This window comes from Lepus europaeus, chromosome 8 (assembly GCF_033115175.1).
Source record: "Lepus europaeus isolate LE1 chromosome 8, mLepTim1.pri, whole genome shotgun sequence".
In the NCBI taxonomy this organism is placed as follows: domain Eukaryota; kingdom Metazoa; phylum Chordata; class Mammalia; order Lagomorpha; family Leporidae; genus Lepus; species Lepus europaeus.
Window position 1 is genome coordinate 120157740 of NC_084834.1, and position 21850 is coordinate 120179589.

Here is a 21850-nt window from a genome sequence, read left to right on the forward strand (position 1 = left end):
TTTTTGTTTTTTTTTTTTTAGTTTGCTTTTGTTTGTTTGTTTATTTAAAGGAGAGGTTTTCCATCCACTCATTCACTCCCCAATTGCTCGCAACAGCAGGGGCTGATCCATGCTGAGGCCAGGGTCCTGGAACTTCACCCACATGGGTGGCAGGAACCCAAGTTGTTGTTATCACCTGCTGCTTTCCAGGGTGCACATTAGCAGGGAGATGGATCAGAAGCAGAGGTGGGACTTGCACCTGGGCACTCCGATATGGGATGTGGGCATCGCCAGCAGTGAACAATGCTCACCCCAATAAACATTTTACTGTTTTCTCAGTGTCTGGGCAGCTCAAGCAAATGGATAGCCATACTGGAAAGGTGTCTCTGGTATAGCAACTCAGATGGGCTAAAGCCTAATTTTGTTTTTTGTGGCTGCTCTAACATGGGTTAAGGGGGTGGGTATATATTCTGATTATCATGAACTTGCTGACAAACTTTAGCTAAGGATACCTTCAGGCTCCAGTTTTGGTTGTTCCTAACTACTGGTGTCTCCAGGGAGCCTGGCTGCAGGACAATAATGGCAATTCTGGTTGTATCTCATGTTGAAGAATTTCCACGCACAGAGGGACAGTGAGCAAAGTGAGATTTATTGAAAGCGGGAAACCTCCTACCACAGCAGTTCGTGGGGAATGGAGTACTCCAAGAGAGAAGTTGCCAAAGAAGCTTGCCAGTGCTGGCTCTTTTATACACAAAGTGATTCTGATTGGCCACTTACTGAAAACTGGATCCAGATTTGACCAATCAGGGGAGGAATAGAATAGTAACCAGTCAGAAGCAGGGATAACAACCAATTAGGGAACCAAAAGTGCATGCTAATGAGGAATACAACATAGATCAATCAGAAAACTGAAATTGGAGTAACATTTAAAAAAATTATTTATTTGTTTGGAAGTCAGAGTTACAGAGGGAAAGACACAGAGAGATCTTCCATCTGCTGGTTGACTCCCCAGATGGCTGCATTAGCCTGGACTGGGCTGATCTGAAGCCAAGAGCCTGGAGCCTGAATCAAATGGTGCTACATCTGTGAAATAGGGAATGACAAGGTAACCGAGACTAACAGGTAAACCCAACCTGAATATTTCTCAGGCCACTTTTTAAAAACATTTATTTTATGTATTTGAAAGGCAGAGAGATCTGCCATTTGGTGGTTCACTCCTCAGATGCCCACAACAACCAGGACTGGGCCAGAGCCTCATTCAGGAGTGGGAACTCACTCAGTCCAGGTTTCTCGTGTGGGAGACAGGTTCCATCAACTTGAGCCATCGTCTCTGCTTCCCACGGTGCACATTAGCGGAAGCTGCAGGCTGGAGTGGAGCCAGGATTTGAACCTGGACACTTCAGTGTGGGGCATGGGCATTTCAAGTGGTGTCTTAACCACAACAGCACCACCCCGCAGACCACCTTATGGTGATCCTCAGTCCCTCAGCTCAGTGTCCTAGGAAGGCTGTCCCTCTGCGGTGCTTAGTTCTTTCCTGATAGCACACTTCTTGTCCTGACTTTGGCTTTCAGCAAGTCTTACACACTTTATTAGGGCAACAGTTCCTAGTTAATCTCTAATTACTTGCCCCTCGTTTCCATGAGGTGCTGGACAAAACGGGGTCCAGGTAGCTACTTTGCCATTTGAATCTTTGGGTCAGCAACTCAGGATCACTAGGCACCAAGCAAAACTTTCCATGCCAAGAGGGGTGGAGCAACCATTTCCCCGAGGGCAAATAGGCTCTGAGGTGCAGCTGCCAGGCACTTTCCTCTCAATGTGCTGACACTTCGACCGTAGGCTAGGAGCAGTCCCATCTGGGTTGCCAGTTAGCAGGTGCAAGGTATCCATCACTTGGGGTGTCAGCCTCTGGGAGGTGCTGAGGAGGAAAGCTTTATTTACTTGTAATAAGCATTGGAGGCTGTGGGAAGGTACAGTTCCCCAAAGAAACTGCCTCCCTGAAAAACAATTTGCTAATTATAGCAAGGTTAGGGCAGTACCCAGGATGGTTTGAGGGGTGGCAGGAGGGTCTTGCTCCAGCATAATCCATTTTCCTGCATTATATGTTAAAAAAAAAAAAAACTGACTCAAACTGGTTTCTTGCAGCTCTAACTTCCTCTTTGCAGTGGTCTGGCCTCCTCTTTGTACAGTGTCTCGCGATACAGTCTTCCCAGAACACCCTCTGAAAAACACGCTCAAGAGCACAGACTGATACACCGCGTCAGCTTCTCTGGCCCATTGTGCTGCTCCCCCACTGGCCGTGTTTGCCTACTTCCTACACTCTCAGTTACAAAAGTGACCTGGAAATGATTCACTACTTCCAGCCAAGGTCTTGGTTCCTAGGGAACCACAAGGCTGGTTGTCAATCAGCTCCCAAGAGCTGAAAGGATCTGATTTAACTGGTTCCGGCTGCCCGAGGGAGTAACTTGAGAAACTGCCAAGTAAGCAGAATCTGGGATTAGGGAAGCCTAGACCTAAATGATTGCTAACCTTATTCATTTCAGCTGTAAGGAAAAATTACCCTGGAGGCAACGGGGAAGCAAAGCCTTTTTGTGTGTGCCTTTTGTTTCTTATATAATTATCTTACCAAAGGAGTGCAAGAAGTTCTTTTTGCCATGAGGTTTATAACCAATATTAATATACTTTTTCTTTGACATGAATCATCTAATCTTGTGATATAAGTAGATTTAAAGACTATTATTTTACTTAATAAAAAATCGCTGTTTCGTGATTTATTTGGTCCTATATGATATATAATGTTCTGCATTTACTGTGGTATGTCATGCATTGAAAAGTCAGTAAAATCTATTTTTTATGAAGTTTTAATTTCTGATTAATAAAATGCCTGAACAATTACATTATGTAATTTTGGAAAAAGCTTTTTAACCAATAGTTAATAATAGTTAATAACCAATAGTTAATGTATTAACTATCATACAGTAAATGTACAAGTATGAAAGACTTTTTTTCTACCCTGATCTATACTCTTTGAAGCAAAAATCTGTCAATAAACATATAGTGTATATATAATACCTGCTTGGAACTATTAATAATTACTGAGCCGTTGGAACTTTTGTTTTATCACTGCCTTCCCGGGCCATAGCAGAGAGCTGGCCTGGAAGAGGGGCAACCGGGATAGAATCCGGCGCCCCGACCGGGACTAAAACCCGGTGTGCTGGTGCCGCAAGGCAGAGGATTAGCCTGTTAAGCCACTGCGCCAGCCCAGGCCAGGACTCAAACCGGCGCCCATATGGGATGCTGGCACTGCAGGCGGTGGCTTTTACCCACTACACCACAGCGCCGGCCCTGGCAGGTATATTTTAGTTTGTTGACTGACTGTTTGCCTTAAGTACTGTAACAAAAGTTGCTTTGCCATATAATAATCTTGGATTTAGAAAACTCTCAAAGTGATGCCAATCCAAGGCAGACTTCTATAACTATGATGCCTGACCTTGAATTTTCTGGGCCTACTAAGAAATAACCAGCTCCATTTACTTGCTGCAAGGTTGGGAACCCTTGAAGCCAGGCATTCTGTGCATAATTTTAGATGTACCAGTGTTTCCAACTATATCCTGTTACGAGAACAGAATCCTCTGAACTCGTGCAATCGCATTGCCGTGGGAAACCAAAAATCCTCATAAAAGTTTTTGAATTTTAGAGGAATTTAGTAGGGTGGAAAAGGTAAACACTTCCATCTCTGTTTACAGAACTATTCCAAAGCACAGGATGCCATAGAAATCACAGGGAATAGGTTTCCTGAACCTAAAAGATGAAACATTCAAATAGAGAGCCAACAATATTTTAAATAAATGACATAGAAATCCACAGATTGCATTAATTCATTCAGTATCATGTCAGGAATTCTTGTTTGATCTCCATCAGCAGTTTCATGGATCTTGTAGTTCCTCCTCCACTTCCAAAACTTCTAGAACTTCTTATCACTGATCTTAAAGCAGTCAGAAACCTGTTATTAAAGAACATTTGAGCCGGTGCCGTGACTCAATAGGCTAATCCTCCACCTGCGGCGCCGCCACACCAGGTTCTAGTCCTGGTTGGGACGCCGGATTCTGTCCCGGTTGCCCCTCTTCCAGTCCAGCTCTCTGCTGTGGCCCAGGAGTGCAGTGGAGGATGGCCCAAGTGCTTGGGCCCTGCACCCGCATGGGAGACCAGGAGGAAGCACTTGGCTCCTGGCTTCGGATTGGTGCCGGCCATAGTGGCCATTTGAGGGGTGAACCAACGGAAGGAAGACCTTTCTCTCTGTCTCTCTCTCTCACTGTCTAACTGTCTGTCAAAAAAAAATTGTAAGTGTTCCTCATAATAGAATTTCAAATGTTCCTAAAGAAGAATCAGAACCGTGGATGGCAAAAGACTTAACAATAGTCATGGTTAAAATTATAAAACTAAGCAACTCACAAGTAGAGCCAGTTATTACATTCATTGCATGTTGTGTTTTAGAAAGCATCTGGGGAGTTTTACAAAACTGCCTCTCCTTGGCCCCTGGGCATGTAATGGGAAGGGCAGAGTATGAGACCCTCATGTCTACTTAGAACTCCACCTGCTGAACCCAAGTTGACCCAAAGCCCAGCCATGGAGACGGAAAATACGGGCGCCAGCAGCCCCTGGGCTCTTCTCTGGATAACAATCTTCACTGTTCTAAGACTCAACTTTCCCAAGCAGAACTTAACAGAGAACAGCAGAGAATACCAGAGATTTCCTTAAAGATTGGAATAGAGAGATAGAGCTGACCAGAACTCCTGGAAGTTCATGTTGGGGCTACACACTTCTTTTGTAATCTGGGGATTAAATGATCCTCATTAAGGTGATTGTCCCATTATTATTATTATTATTATTTTGACAGGCAGAGTGGACAGTGAGAGAGACAGAGAGGAAGGTCTTCCTTTACCGTTGGTTCACCCTCCAATGGCCACTGCGGCTGGTGCTCTGCGACCGACGCACAGCGCTGATCCGAAGCCAGGAGCCAGGTGCTTCTCCTGGTCTCCCATGCGGGTGCAGGGCCCAAGCACTTGGACCATCCTCCACTGCACTCCCGGGCCACAGCAGAGAGCTGGCCTGGAAGAGGGGCAACCGGGACTAGAACCCAGGGTGCTGGCGCCGCAGGCGGAGGATTAGCCTATTGAGCCGCAGTGCCAGCCTGATTGTCCCATTATTAAGGTGATTGGGATGGCCAGACTGAGGAGTGAAAAACGACCACACAGCCCAACTAGGCGGCAACCAGGGTGAACTCTCTTGGAGGCGTCCCATTAGGAGGGAGACATTCAATTTAAATGGGAGCCCGCCTCATGGAGGCATTGTGCCCACTGTAGGGTACCTTTGGTGCTTCTCTGGCTAAAAGGAAGGCCCAGCACTTCCCCTTTAAGAAGGAAGGTCTCTGATGCTGGGTGGCCAACCCACGTCCAGGAGAGGGACAGTAAAGAGTTGTACTCGTCCTTGAACGTCAAGTCTTTCAGTCCAGGATGTTTCTAAACAGGGTGGTCAGCAAAAAGTAGGGAGACCAGTAGGCTTTTAACCTTTGTGGAGGACAAAGGGAGCCTGCTAGGGTTGAATGGAGGGGTCCTCACCCCTGAGGGCATCAGGTACTGAGCATCCGTGAGCAGGGACCTTCCAGTTCCTCCAGTGAGTTGCCCTGGCCAGGAGTCATCAGTTGTCTTCTCATAGGCAAGCCGTTCTCTGAGGACTCGAGAGAGAACACAGAGAAATGGAGTCCTCACCTCTGCAGGCAGTGGAGGCTAAGTGTCCAAGAGTGGCAGCCTCCAGTTCTGCCACAGTCATCCTGGCCAGGAGCCATCAGTTGTCCCTGCCCAGGCAAGCCATGCTCCGAGGACCGGAGACGGAGAAGGGGGGCTGAGCGCGGCCAGGGCTGAGGGTGTGCAGGGGATTGCCCCAGGAGCTGCCACTGCCAGGGAGCAGAGTTTATTTTTGGTGCAAAATGATTTTGAAATCCATGCGCAGTTTTTTTCCTAACATGCCTTTTCTATTAGCTCTTTGAATACCTCTTCTTTATCTACGCATTCATCCTGTTGGAGTCTTAAGTAGAGATGTTAAAACAAAAAATTCAGATACCAAGAGGTCTCTGAACAAACCTACGTGGTTTTACTGAGCCACTACACGTACTAGCCAAATAGAGGACTGGTCCTGTGAGATTCCCTCAGCCCCCAGTAGCGTGGCACATAGCATTTGGGAAAATGTCCACTGACTCTAAAAAGTCAGGGTTGCTTTTTAATTTGTTTCTTGGGGAGGCAGGGAGACAAAACAGAGCTCCCCTCTACTGGTTCCCTCCCCAAATGCCTGCAACAGCTGGTGCTGGGCCAAGCCCAGGTGGAATCAGAAGTGGAGACAAGACTTGAGTCCAGCACTCCAATGGGTGGTGCAAACATCTGAGCTGTTGTCTTACCCATTAAGGCAGACAAGGGCCTCATAAATGCCTGGGTGTTTTATAATTTGGAGAGAAGAAAACAGATCATGACTTTGAACCTACGTTGCCTGTAGATAAGGGGGCGGGACAACACAAGTGGGCATAGTCCTGGTTAGGAAGGTGGTCCATAAGGAGACGGATTACTGCATGTGGATGGTTTTATATCTTCCTTCCTGCCTTCCTCCAGTCTGTAATGTAGTTTAGGACATTGTGGAATTCTTCTCTTATCAGGGACCATGCAGTGTGGAAGCAGCACAAACTCTGGAGTCCAGTTGTTCTGATCCTGGCTTTCCTCTTTGCTCTCTGCGTGACATTGGGCAGCTTCCTTCCCATTCCATCAGGGTGCTGTGTGTAAAATGGGAATGGTAATCACAGTACCTATTTCATAGGACTGTTGTGAAAGCCGGATGAGGTCATTCATGTCAAATGTTTAGGACAGTAGCTGGGTATTAGAGCTGGATGCAGTACCGTCCTGTAACAACACTGGCTGCTCTTGCTAGTCCTCTAGTATCAGTATAGGCGGTGCTGATGTGGTGGCTTTCACTGTGTCCCTGGGTACTTACTGACAGAGCTCTTCAAGGAGCTTATCCTTCGGACAGATGTAACAGTGGATGCCTTTTTGTATTTCCAGGGGTCAGGAGAGTGCTGGCATTGTGACCAGTGATGGCAGTTCAGTGCCAACGTTCAAAACACACAAGGTACAGTTGGATATTAAAGACTGTTGATGATAAAAAGATAACCTGATCACTGATGTATGGGGGAGGTGGGATCAGAATAAATAATTTTCAGTTAGATCTAGTGCTCTTTGGATCATCCTAACTTTTGTTACATCTGGAGGTATTTCTTCCCTAGTGATAGATTGCTACTCCACCTGCTCACTCAAACAGGAGGGCATTCATTTAGACTTTAAGATGCCTTGATTTTTTAAATTTTAGTTTATATTTGACAAATTTTATTGCTTAGTACATCCATTCTTAAATGCTGACTTAAAAAAGAGTTATTTGTGGGGCCAGCACTGTGGCACAGCTGGTTAACGCCCTGGCCTAAAGCGCTGGCATCCCATATGGGCGCTGGTTCAAGACCCGGCTGCTCTACCTCTGATCCAGCTCTCTGCTATGGCCTGGGAAAGCAGTAGAGGATGGCCCAAGTGCTTGGGCCCCTGTACCTGTGTGGGAGACCGTGAGAAGATCCTGGTTCCTGACTGGATCGGCGCAGCTCTGGCCGTTGCGGCCAGATGTGGAGTAAACCAGTGGATGGAAGACTTCTCTCTCTCTTTCTCTCTCTCTGCCTATCCTCTCTGTGTAACTCTGACTTTCAAGTAGATAAATAAATCTTAAAAAAAAAAAGTTATTCGTTTGAAAGGCAGTTACAGTAAGAGAGAGAGAGAGAGAGAGAGAGAACGCTTCCATCCAAGGTTTACTCCCCAAATAGCCTCAATGAATGGGACAGGGCCAAGCTGTAGCCAGGAGGCAAGAACTCCATCCGAGTCTCCTGCATGGGTAGCAGGGGCCCAAGCACTTGGGCCAGCTTCGGCTACTTCCCAGGTGCATTAGCACAGAGCAGGATTAGAAGTGGAGCAGCCAGGACCAAAACCAGTGTTCTGATATGGAATGCCAGCAGGTAAGCTGGTTTAACCTGCTGTACCACAATGCTGGCCCCTGTTCTTAAATATTTTAATGGAAAGTATCTCATAAAATAGAAGTAGTTCAACGTTGTGAATGTACTAAATGCCACTAAATTGTTCACTTTTTTACAATTAGGATAATCTTTTTTTTTTCTTCTTAAGGTGAGGATTCTGAAGTGCAGACATTAGCTAAACTGCATTGTCTAGTTTGGATGGCCTGAACAGAGAGGATTTTTTTTATTCCCTAGCATTTCCAGTCCCTGTTTTTTTCTAAAATGCACTTTTACTTTGCAAGGGAATGGGTCTTGTAAATCACGTCTTCACAGAAGACAATTTGAAGAAATTATATGTTTCAAATCTTGGAATTGGGCACACGAGGTACGCCACTACAGGAAACTCTGAATTGGAAAATTGTCAGCCCTTTGTTGTTGAAACGCTTCATGGGAAAATAGCTGTGGCACATAATGGTGAATTGGTAAATGCCGCTCGGTTAAGGAAAAAGGTAAGTTGAGGTTTTATTTTTCTTGCTTTTTTCTTGATGGGGGTTAATGAAAACATGACGAGGCTCTTGCTACAAGGCATTGTCTGATGTTTAATAAGCACCTGCTACCCCAACTGCAGTGCACAATTGCATGAGAATCACGCAGTTCTTCCAGATTATAGCATATCAAGAGGGGAAAAAAAAATCTGCATTTTAATATGCTCCCAAGATGCTTTACAGAAGAGACTGAAATAAGTTGATTTATGGTTGCTTCTAGACGCTCAGAGAAATTAGAGTTTGTGAACTCTTGCTATCCTTTTAGTTGTCCAAAGCTTGCGTGAAACTGGAAAAACCAAACAGTTATTCCTAATCTCACACTCAGCACAGAACTCTCCTTTGATCAAATGTGAGGATTTCTCACACCAAACAATTTTTACAGAGGACATCAACTGAGTATCCTATAATTCACTTAAATTTGGATTCTGCATTAGTTAGAATCAGATCCCATAGGTTAAGTATCAGTCTCAAAGGGCGGATGTTTGGCACAAGCGGTTAAGTTGCACTCTAAGACACTCATGTCTCATATTAAAGCACCTTGGTTCAAATCCTGGCTCCACTCCTGATTCTAGCCTCCTGCCAACGCACAGCCTGGGAGGCAGTAGGTGATGATTCAAGTGGTTGGATCCCTGCCACCCATGAGGTTGAGTTTGGGCTTTGGCCTGGTTTAGTTTGGGCCACTGCAGTCTATTGGGAAGTGGATGAGCAGATGGGAGATCTCTATCTGTGTATCTCTGCCTAAAAATATAAAGAAGCAAAAATTTTGAATCAAGGGATGGGCATTTAGCATAGGGTTAAGATACCCGCATCAGAATACTTAGGTTTGATCCCTTGACTCCAACTTACTGCTGATGTAGACACTGGGAAATAGCAGTGATGTCTCAAATAACTGGGTTCCTGCCTTCCAGGTGGGAGACCTGGAGTGAGTTCCCAGCTCTGGCCATCGTGGGCATTTAGGAGTTGACTAGCAAATTGGAGCTTGCTTGCTCGCTCTTTCTGTCTGCCTCTCAAATTACATTTTTTTTTCCCCTAAGTGTCAGTCCAAGAAGACTGTCCCATACTAAAGATAACAATTGCAGGTCCAGGCCTCCAGTACTTCTGATCCTTATAAATTGGGAGTTCTATGACCTCCTCCTTGGTTCCAGTTATTTGCTAGAGCAGCTTATGGAACTCAGGAACATGCTTTACTTAGGTTTACCATTTTATTATAAAGGGTATTACAAAGAATGCCGAAGACTAGTCAGATGACAAGGTGGACAAGGATGGTATGTGGAAGGGGCCATCATCCTCCAGGCACCGCCAGTTGTTCAGACACCCAGAATCTCCTCAAACCCTGTCCTTTTAGGTTTCTAGGCACGATTGATTAACTACTCATGGTCCATTGGTGATTGGCTCACACTTGAGCCCCTCTCCTCTCCCTGGCTATGTATGGGTGTGAGGCCGAAAGTTCCAACCTTCTAATTGTTGGTTGGTTCCTGGCAGCCGGGCTTCTGTCCTGAGGCCGTTCAGGAACCCCTAGACAGTCTTCTCAGTAACACGAAATGACAGCTACTTTGGCCATTCCAAGGATTTGGGGAGCTGTGTACCAGGAAAGACCAGGGCCGAAACCCCCACAATATGCTGCTTAGATTTCACAATGTCAAAGCAGCATAAGAAACTGCAGCATAAACTTGAAACATAAGAAGAAGAGGGAGTATAAACTTCAAGGTGTCAAATATGAGAAAAAATAAATTGGAAACAATCTCAGGAAACTAAAGCAATCTGTGAGCAGGGGCAAAGAGCAGTTACTTATACTGTACTCTTTGACGCCACGTTGTTGAAGCTTTCTGTGTCAGATTTGTGCCTTTGCCTTCATCTGCCATTTCATATTCCTGTTTGTTTAACACTCTATGGTTTCTTCATATTACCAGTAATTTCTTTCTTATCCATGTCATTAATTGACGCCAAATGCCAAGTGCCTTTAGTCCCTCTCACATCGATTTGATAGCTTCAGAACTAGGTGGTATTAGTAATAGGGTGGTTGTACTCACGTACTATTATCTTTCAGCCTTCCAGAGCTGGCCATTTAACATACAATGGACAGTTACCAAAGCTGTGTGATGATGACAGAGCCGGGCTTCTGAAACTCTCATTGTCCTATTTTCAGTTCTAGCTTTAAACATTTCTCAGAGCTTCATCTTCCAGATCTAGCATTAATAAGGATAATACATATAGCATTTTCTGTCCAGAAATGAAAGATGTATAGCTCATTTTGCAAATTCAAACAATCACAAAACTGTAAGTGCCTAATAAAAACTACTCAAGAATTTGCCACTTAGAGATAAGCATTAAGAGTTCAGCTCCAAGCAATGTCCAGCTCACTGTTTGAGACATAATCGCTTCCCCGGATGCTGGACCTGGTCCTTAGCATTGATCTGCCTCCTGACAGTGCCCTGGGGAGTCTGTCCCAGTGCAGGCTGTGGATGTCCACAGTGCTGCCTTCACCTCCATCAGCCGTGCTCAGAGCTTCGTACTCATCCCAGTGCACCTGGGCAGTATTTATTTTCGTCTTCCACATTCAGTTGTTCAGTGCAGTAGATTCCTTGTCTCTGTCAGTGCTGGCGAGGACAGGAACACACCAGCACTATCGCCAGCAAACCGGCCACGGGAGTCATTACAGAAGCGTGCTGTTTGTACAGGAATGTGCCCTACTTGTCGGGAGTGTTGAAGGTAGCAGTTAGAACCACGATCCCCAAATTCCAGCCTTCATCCCCTCAGCCCCACCCTCTGTGGGCTAACTTGTTTCATTGTTTTTATTTTTTTTTTCTTTTTAAGTGATTTGTTTATTTGACAGTGACAGAGATCTTCCATCTGCTGGTTCACTCTCCAAGTGGCTGCAACAGCTAGGACTAGGCCAGGCCAGAGCCAGCACCTGGAGCTCCATCCGAGTGGCAGGGGCCTGAGCACTTAGGCCATCTTCTGTTGTTTTTTGTTTTTTGGGTTTTTTTTAGAATTTATTTTGTTTAAGAATACAACTTCATGCATGTGATATATACAGATTTGGGAACGTGATGCTTCTTTCCCCCACCTCCCTCCCAGCCATCCTCCTGCCCTTCTTCCTCCTCTCTCTTCTCTTCCCACTATTATTTTTCAAAGAAATCAATTTTCAGTTAATTTTTGCCATCTCCCATTGTTTCCCATGTGCATTAGCAGGATGTTGGATGGGAAGTGGAACAACCACCCATATGGGCTCATGGGATGCTGGCATCACAGGTGCTGGCTTACCCTCCTGTGCCAAACGCCAGCCTCTAAACTTCCGTCTTCAAAAGCTTTTCTGTATATTCCTGAAAGCCTTTTGTCTTTTTAAAATTTCATTTACTGAAGAGGTAGAGAGACAGACAAGAGAGCTCCCGTCCACTGGTTTGCTCCCCAAAATGCCCACAACAACAGGGACTGGGCCAAGCCAGAGTCGGGAGCTGGGAACTCATGACAGATTTCCCCGCAAGGGTGGCAGGAAACCTCTTAAGCCCTTGCTGCTGCCTCCCAGGGCTCAAGGGTTCATTTTCTCTGCTTCAAACCGTCAGAGGCTTCCTGTTCACTCCAGCAATGGCTCCCATTTAAAAACATGCCCCGTTTATTAGTGGGATGCAGGATTTTACTAACTGAGCCTTCTCAGACCACCTGATTTCTTTCTGTTATGGCAAGGGGTGGGGGCGAGCTTCCCCTCTAATGACTGAACTGTTCTTCTTTCTGGATAGCTTCTGCGCCATGGCATTGGCCTGTCAACAAGTTCTGATAGTGAAATGATCACCCAGTTACTGGCATATACCCCTCCCCTGGAACAAGACGACACTCCAGACTGGGTAGCCAGGTAATACTAAAACTGGGCTGAACTTGGAGCCCCAGTAATAAGAGCTTTGCCTCGCATGTGTTTGTAACTGCAGTTCCACAGTCCATTATGTCGTTAATTCCAGGATTAAAAACTTGATGAAGGAAGCGCCCACGGCATACTCCCTGCTTATCATGCACAGAGATGTGATTTATGCCGTGCGAGACCCTTACGGAAATCGTCCTCTGTGCATTGGCCGCCTTATTCCAGTTTCTGATATTAATGATAAAGGTAATGAACCTCATGGTGCTGCTCAGGGTGTTTAGTGGCTAGTCCTGTTGTTTTTCTTGGTGGAATGATCTGTTCATGTCCTTTGCCCAGTTTTTTTTTTTTCTTTTTTTTTTTTTTCTTTATGACTTAGCTATTTTATTGAAACCGTGAAATCATAATATTAGAAGATCATCTTTGGCACAAGTCAAAAGAGGATCCATGTGCTATTAATGCCATAGAAATGGCTTTATATGCTCCTGATGTTTAACAATTATCAAAATAGCATCTGTTTTAATTCCTTGAGTTCATTAGCTGAATTGATTGTCTTGTGATTTACAGAGAAAAAAACCTCAGAAACAGAAGGATGGGTAGTGTCTTCAGAATCTTGTAGCTTTTTATCGATTGGTGCAAGGTAAGTTGTTCTTCCGTCAGCATGTTGTCTTTTCCACACTGATGAGCAGTCTTTCTTTGGACATTTACATGACAGTTTTCTTTCTGATGTCTACAAGAAAACATATGGCATTTTCTCATGTACATTGTGCTCAGCAGTTACACTGATGTTATTAATGTATTATTTTTGATGTATTTAATAGGCAGAGAGACAGAGATAGAACAAGCTCCTATCCACTGTTTGACTCCAAAATGCCCACAACAGCTCCTGACTGGGGCTCAGGCTGGGGGAAGTGGGTTCAGTCCAGGTCTCCCACATGCGTGGCGATGATGCAATTAGACCTCTGCCGCCAGGGTCTCTGCATTGGCAGGAAACTGTGCTTAGGAGCCAGGGATGGGTATTGAACTGGAGACCTCCAGTATGAGACACAGCATCTTAACTGACTTCTTGATTAACCATTAGGCTAAATGCCTGCCCTCATCGACTTAAATATTTCAGAAACTGGCATGTTAATTTTAAAATATCAATTATTATTTTAGAAAGGAAGAACTTCCTTAATAAGCAGTAGTCACAATAGAAAAATAAATTTTGATAAAAAAATGTTAGCTTTTCCCTTTATCCTTTCAAAAATCAGTGAAACTTAGGGCTCCTATTTTTTAAAATTTGGAATTAGACCTTAGGGATAAAAGAGAATTCTATAGAAATTACTCCTGGAGGCATATTACTTTTTTATAAAAAGCCATTTCTAGGCTTTACATCGAATGGATCTGTTTTTGCTCTGTGAGGGAGAAGACTCTGCTTTGTAACTGATGTTATCATTAGCCTTAAAGACTGCTCATCAAACATCGTTTCCCAAGGTACTACCGTGAAGTCTTGCCTGGAGAAATTGTGGAAATATCCAGACATAACGTTCGAACTCTTGACATTATACCAAGATCTGAAGGAAACCCAGTGGCTTTTTGTATCTTTGAATATGTGTATTTTGCAAGACCAGATAGTATGTTTGAAAGTAAGTAAATCTCTTTTCTTTGCATCTTTTAACTTTTAGAGTTTGTTTTGCTTTTGGGTGTAAGGATTAATGTTTTCAGATTTATATTAAAGTCAAATTTGTTTTAAAAGATTTATTTGAAAGGCAGAACCAGGGAGAGAGGGGAAGAGACAGAGAGAGAGAGAGAGAGCGCGCACGTTTCCATCTGCTGATTGACCACAAAATTGGCTGCAATGATTGTGGCTGGGCCAGGCCAAAGCCAGAAGCCTCGAACTCCATCTGAGTTTCCCACATGGAGGCCCAAGTACTCCCCCAGGCACATTTGCAGGGAGCTGGACTGGAAGTAGAGCAGCTGGGACTCAAACCAGTGACACTCCAACATTGTAGGAAACAGCGTGGCCCGCTGCACCACTGTGTCACTCCCTTAAGGTCAAATTTTTAAGAAACTACATAATTGAAACGCCCAGTTTGTGTGTTTCCACTCTGGTGGTTTTGTCTGTATTGCTTTTCTTTCCATACTCAGGCTCTGGAGTTCTAGCACTAGCTTTTTAAAATGGCAACGTTGTGTTGTGCTAACCCAAAATAACCTGTTTCTTTTCCCAAACATCCCAGACCAAATGGTCTATACAGTCCGGTACCGTTGCGGTCAGCAGCTGGCAACTGAAGCCCCGGTGGATGCAGATCTGGTCAGCACGGTCCCAGAGTCGGCTACGCCCGCTGCCCTTGGTTATGCAGCTAAGGTGTGTGCTCCTGGTCATCGTGCAGTGCCTTGCTTCCCTGGCAGCGGGAGAGACATCCTGGCACCCTAAGGGCGGAGTTCATCAATGACGCTGATTCCTTTAGAAGAATTTTGTATTTTCCAGTCTTTTCATCCAACAGCACTGTTCCAGTGAAGTTTACCAAAAGGGTTTAACCAAAGACTGGGAAATTTGGCCTCTCCCCCTTTAAAAAAAAAAAAAAAAAAAAAAGAGCATCTATTTCTAATTACCCGTAGAATTTAGTGGTAATACAGGTTGAGCATCTCTATTCCAAAAGTCCAACATGGTCCATTATCCAAAACTTCTTTCGCACTGATATGATGCCACAAGTGGAAAATTCCACACCTGACCTCATGTTACAGGTCTCATTCAAAGCACAGGTACACTAAAAATATTGTATAAGATTATCTTTAGGCCATGTGTATAAGATGAATTATGGTTCTATTCCTGTACTTGTATGTGCAAATGTTCCAAATCTGAAGTACAGAGCATTTCCGTGACCAAGCATTTCAGATAAGGGATATTCAGTGTATACTTGCACATTAAAATGTGCTATTGAGGAACCCTCACAAGCTGCCAGTTTATCTGCTCCCTACTGAGTATGGGTAATGATAACGGTAATGATGTTCTTTTTGTTTAATGTCCTTAGTGCATGTTTATTTTCATTTTTCTTAATCAGGTAGATTCGGTAATGTTGTAGTCCTGGGGTAGGTATAATACCCAGTGCTCACTCTGAACACCTTGATCTCCTCTGAGCACAGGGCTCACAGAGACAGACCTATCCCTCGGCCTCACCTCTTTTTCTTTCGTTTTTTTTTTTATTGTTGTTGTTTCCATTTATTTGAGAAGTACAGAAAGCTCCCATCCTCTGGTTCGCTCCCCAAATGCCTCAGATGGCCGAGGCCGTGGTTCTGGAAGTGGGGGAAGTGGGGTGCAGGGCCAGTGAAGCTGGAGCCTGGAATCTTGTGTCTGTGTTGGTGTTGGGAACCCAGCTTCCTGATCCGTCCTCGCTGCCTCCCAGGGCTGCTTTAGCAGAAAGCTGGAGTCAGGGACCAGAGCAGGAACCGCACCCAGGCACTCAGGTGCGGTACGTGGTGCCCTTTCTAACTGCCCGGCCAGTGCCTAGCCCAGGCCCCACCCGTCACGTTTGCACACCACCTCAGCCCTGGCACAGCGAGGACCAAGCCCCCAACACAGGAGCCCTTAGGGCACAAACCACGTCCAAACCATGGCAGGTGGTGCTGTGCATCAGCCTCTGAACGAGACAACATGCTTACATTTTAGGGAAAGCTGCCTCGAGAAGTCTTCTCCTGAGCCTACGGGTTTTAATTTCTTCTATAATTTTTAAATATGTGAATTTTTTGATAGTAATTCATTATTTGTCTTGTCTTCGGCTACTTAGGGTTCCCTTCCAAGACAGAGGAATAACACTGTGTATGAGAGCAGCGTTAATCATTACAGCAAGCTATAACAGAATGAATTGGCTTTCCCACCAAGTGTATTACTTTCAGTGGGTTCCTCCACCCATTTTAGTACTGAAGAACAGTTGTAATCTGATGATGGAAAGTCCCGAGTAACAACCACGGTTTGAAGTGTCATGCGCGTATTGTAGTGGCAGCACGGTCTGGAAAAGCCGTGTGCTGCTCTCACCGTCCCTTTGTCTCCTCTCTTCAGTGTGGACTGCCCTACGTGGAGGTGCTGTGTAAAAACCGGTACGTGGGAAGAACCTTCATTCAACCAAACATGAGGTTAAGACAGCTGGGCGTGGCCAAAAAATTCGGAGTACTGTCGGATAACTTTAAAGGAAAAAGAATCGTTCTTGTAGATGATTCAATTGTGAGAGGCAACACTATCTCACCCATAATCAAATTGCTCAAAGAATCTGGTGCAAAAGAGGTGAGTCATTAAAATTTACCCAAAAGCACTGGCAGTTAACAAATAATACTGGCATAAAGACGGCAATTCAGTATAATGAAACAAAATGAATAGTTCAATATAATAAATTTAAATTATTTTCCTATCAGGTTATTTTAGGATAGCTATGTAGCAACTTGGAGAACTTATAGTAGTAATTAATACTCACTCTTACACTAAATTTAATCCGTAGTGGATTAAAAAGCTCACTATAAAAGCCTAAATTTTCACAAAATTAACTAAAAGACCAACAACAGAAAAACACAGAATGTTTTTAAATCTGTAGAGTTTTGATTACTTTCTCTATTTGAAGACATAAAACCAATCCCCAAGGTAATAAATTTGATTCACATTTTTTGTATCACTTAAATTGACAACAAACATGTATATATTCCTGGTGTACCACATGGTGTTTTGATACTTGTGTTGACGTACTAACATATCTAATTTTATTGGGTTCCATTTTTTTCCACTCCACAGATACTGTATTTGTTTGCAGATTGAAGGTTGGCTGCAACCCCATGTGGAGTAAATCTCTCAGCTCCATTTTTCCAATAGCCTGTCCTCATTTCACATCTATGAAGTTTGGCTAATTCCCTTTTTAGAAAGGCAGAATTAACAGAGAGATCTTCTGTCACTTCATGCACACCCCCAAATGCCTACATCAACTGGGCCTGGGCCAGGCTCAAGCCAGGAGCCTGGAACTCCATCCAGGTCTCCCACGTGAATGACAGGAACCCCAGCACTGGGTCCATCATTGGCTGCCTCCTGGGTCCGTTAGCAGGAAGCTGCACTGGAAGTGAAAGTGGGGACTCTGTCCCAGGCACTCTGATACAGGATGCAGGCTCTGATATAATCCCAGGCAACAGCTTAACCCACTGCACCACAATCCCTGGCCCTTAAGACTTTTTCATTGTTAGTGTTTCTGTCATGGTGGATCTGTAGTCAGTGCTATCTGATGTTACTATTAAAATTATTCTGGGGCACCATGAAGTGTGCTCTAAGATAACAAAATGACTGCCTAACTCTTGTGTGTTCTGATCGGTCCACTGGGTCCCTCATCTCTCTCCCTGTCTTCAAGCCCTTCTGGTCCCTGAAACAACAGCATTGAAATTAGGAGGACGGATAACCCTGCAGCGGTCTTTCAGTGTTCAAGAGGAAGGAAGTCATTTGCTGCTCGCTTGAAAGCATAGACATGATGAAGCTGAGGGAGGGAGGCGTGAGCGTGAGGCAGCCTTGTTGCTGCCATGGAGAAGGTTTGGTTGCTCAGAACAGAAAGATTGGACTAGCCATGTCCTTAGACTGAAGCCTGACGCAGAGCAGGGTTCTAACTCCTCAGTTCAGTGAAGGCTTGAGAGAGAAGGGAGCTGCAGAGGACAAGTGAGCTAACAGGAATTGAGTTATGAGGTTTGAGGAAGGAATCCATCTCCACTAAGTAGGACCCAGGGTGGAGTCGCCAGTGCTGGGGTAGAAGCTGCCGCAGGTTATGGAAGTCTAGCCGAGGTGACTGAGGAAGGTAGCCACGCTGAGCCGTGGAGCTCAGAGCAGGTGAAGCAGCCTCTTAGTGGGTGAGGACGCCATCTAGCGCTTGCACAGCTGAGGAGGAGGCGCTGCCTGGCTGCAGAGTACAGGCTGGCCCTCTTGTCAGGGGCTAGGACCTTAGGGTGACAATTCTGAAATCCTCCGCCTGTCGGTGCTGCGTTTATAGTGGAGTAGCAAAGCCTAGATGACAGTACATCTGTCTCCAACATGGTTAAATGAAAATTTAAGTCCGCTGTTGAGACCTATTGCTCAACAAAAAGATCCCTTCGGGCCAGTGTTGTGGGTTAAGCCACTGCCTGAGATGCCAGCATCCCATAGGGGTGCTGAAGTCCCGGCTACTCCACTTCCTATCCAGCTCCCTGCTAGTGTGCCTGGGAAGGCAGAGGAGGATGGTGCAAGAGCCTGGGCCCCTGCACCTACATGGGAGACCTGGAAAGAGCTCCTAGTTCCTGGCTTTGGCCTGGCCCAGCCCAGGCCACTGCAGCCTTTTGAGGGAGTGAGCCGGTAGATGGAGGAGCTCTCTCTTTCCCTCCCTCCTCCCATCTACTTTCAAATAAGTACATCTTTTTTTAAAGAAAAAAAGGGCCAGCACTATGAATTAGTGGGCTAACCCTCCTCCTGCAGTGCCAGCATCCCATGTGGGTGCCGGTTCAAATCCTGGCTGCTCCACTTCCAATCCAGCTCTCTGCTATGGCCTGGGAAAGCAATAGAAAATGGCTCAAGTGCTTGGACCCTGCACCCATGTGAGAGTTTTGTACCTTGGTAGATCAGTGCGATGAATATGATGCAGCTGTTAAAAAACATTGTTCTGAAGATTGTAACATGGGGAAATCCTTCCTAGTATAAGAAAGTTTAAAAATGAAAAAAATGTGGGCACTGATTATTAGAGCCAATTAAATGTGCCTGACAGAAGGCAGAAGATAATAATAGTCTAGAATAGTTCTGTTGTAGTAATAAAGTATTTGTTGTAACCCACTCAATCATATTTTTTTTAAATAGTAAAAGAAGAATTAGGCAAAAAGCCCATTCATTAATTACAAGAGAAAATGAAAGTTGTGCCAGGAAGGATGTCATTTAGTTAAATGAAATGCAGGGATCTACAGAAAGAAATCTCCTTATGAATGGGTGCCAGAAGACAGTGGGCAGCTCTGTAGAAAAAGCCCTTCCAGGTAACTGACATCTGCAGTTGTGTCCAGATGCTTTGACATCTGGAGTGGAACTGCCCACACAGGGTTCTCCGGTACTAGATTAATTCTTTCAGTAGTTCTGACTCAACACCGCAATTCTGTGTTTACCACATGCTTTTTTTAGGATTCTTTTTCATCCTGTTTTTCAGTAAAACAGATTTTGTAGTTTCTTTTTTACTCAGATATTGTTGCTAAATATTCTGTGAAATAATTTTATGTTCCATTTGATGATTGAAAGAGAATTGTGTTCTTACAATGAATATAAAATTATTTCTTTTCTAGGTACACATTCGAGTAGCTTCACCACCAATTAGATATCCGTGCTTCATGGGAATAAACATTCCCACAAAAGAAGAGCTTATTGCCAATAAGCCAGAATTTGATAGTCTTGCAGAATATCTTGGTAGGTATTAAAATTCCTGTAAACTTTATGTATTAACAGAAAAAATCCAAAGCTCATCGGTGCTTATACCGTTAATAAGAAATGTTGCCCAGTACCTGCTAAAAGTAGTTATTGCATATGTTAACCAAGTGCTTAGCACTAGTGAGAGTGGCAGGCATGTACAGACACCACAGAGAACGCTATGGGTGCTGGGCCATGCCGAGGGCAGGAAAAACAAAAACAATTGTATTACAGACTCTAATAGAATAATTTGGATGTGCTCACAAATCAGAAAAGTAAAGCTTATGAAGTATCTTTCTTTTTTAAAGATTTATATGTTTATCTCAAAGAGTTAGAGAGTGATAGGGAGAGAAAGGTCTACCATTGGCTGGTTCACTCCCCAGATGGCCACAATGGCCAGGGCTCGGCCAGGCTAAAACCAGGAGCTTCATCTGGGTCTCCCATGTAGGTTCAGGGGCCCAAACACTTGAGCCATCCTCTGCTGCTTTCCCAGGCCATTAGCAGTGAGCTAGATCAGAAGTGGAACAGCTGAAACTCCAACTGGTATCTACACATGACGTCGCTTAAGCTGCTGCACCACAAGCTAGCCCTCATCTTTTTAAGATTTATTTATTTATGTATTTGAGAGGCAGAGACAGGGATAGGGTGAGATATTCCATCCGTTGGTTCACTCTCCATGGTCTGGGCCAGGCTGATGCAAGGAGCCAGGAGCTTCATCTGGGTCTCCCGCATGTGTGGCAGGAGCCGGCACACTTGGGCCAATCCCGTTGCTTTCCCAGGTGCATTAACAGGGACTTGGATTGGAGGTGGAGCAGCTTCGACTTGAACCAATGCTTACATGGGATGCCGGCGTTGCAGGCAGTGGTTTAACCTCCTATGCCATAATACTAGCCCCAATAGGCTTAACTTTAACAATGACGTAAGGAAACTTGGAGATTAAAATTGGATAAGACATCTTCCTTCCAAAGTCAGGGAGTATCAATTATATTTATTTATTTTTTTAAAGATGTATTTATTTATTTGAAATGCAGAGTTAACCCCAAGATAGAGAAGTCTTCCATCTACTAGTTCACTCCCCTATATGACTGCAACTGCCAGAGCTGGGCCAGTGTAAAGCCAGGAGCTTCTGCCGGGTCCCCCACATGGGTGTAAGGTCCCAAGGACTTGGACCATCTTCCACTGCTTTTCCCAGGCCATAGCAGAGAGCTGCATCAGAAATGGAGCAGCCAGGACTTGAACCAGTGCCTATATGGGATGTTGGCACTGCAGGCAATGGCCTTACTTGCTATGCCACAGTGCCAGCCCCTAAATTATATTTAACTGTCACCTGATGTTGGCCATTGTACTTTTGGTATGCCATGTGGTTGTGGCTGGCATCTCCTTTTGCGGTCATGCCTGTGCCTTTGGCCAAGTATGCTGAACATCACTGATGGATATTATACTGGGCGCACTCATTTTTTGCCCCAAACTGTGCTATATGCATTATCTTTATTACAATACCATCACAGTAACACGCAGCTGGGCAGTGTTTCCCCATCTCTTGAGAAAGTAGACTTAGGAAGAGTGACTTTGAGCATAAATGTGAGCTCGATCTTCCTGACCCCTAAATCTATTTTCTTACGTGAGAACATTATTTCGGAAGCCCTTACATCCATTCTAGACTTGAAGCATTCCCTGCTGGTTTAAATTATGTTATCTCCTAATTCCAATTCAAAATTTAAAAAATAAAGTCTCTGGAATTTATTGATTTTTAAAAATTTTTATTGATTTAATTTGGAAGAGAGAGAGACAAAGATCTTTCAACTTTGACTTCCTATATGCCTGCAACAGCTGGGGCTGGGCTGAAGTCAGGAACTTAATCTGGGTTTCCTACCTGGGTGGCAGGGTCCCAGACACTGGAGCCACCACCTGCGCCCACAGGGCACATTATCAAGAAGCTGCAATGAGGAGCAGAGCTGGGACTCAGGTCCAGGCACTGA

The 21850-nt window shown here is 44.7% G+C and overlaps 1 protein-coding gene across 1 annotated transcript in view; it reads left to right on the top strand.

The window, feature by feature from the left end:
• PPAT (phosphoribosyl pyrophosphate amidotransferase) overlaps positions 1–21850 on the top strand; it is a 52386-nt gene that overhangs the window by 28092 nt on the left and 2444 nt on the right. Inside the window, exons 2-10 of the mRNA XM_062198796.1 lie at positions 7080–7146; positions 8368–8574; positions 12348–12460; positions 12564–12709; positions 13028–13100; positions 13937–14088; positions 14680–14807; positions 16500–16721; positions 19751–19871. Of these exons, the coding sequence (XP_062054780.1) occupies positions 7080–7146; positions 8368–8574; positions 12348–12460; positions 12564–12709; positions 13028–13100; positions 13937–14088; positions 14680–14807; positions 16500–16721; positions 19751–19871 (1229 nt within the window). The remainder of the gene's footprint in view (positions 1–7079; positions 7147–8367; positions 8575–12347; positions 12461–12563; positions 12710–13027; positions 13101–13936; positions 14089–14679; positions 14808–16499; positions 16722–19750; positions 19872–21850) is intronic.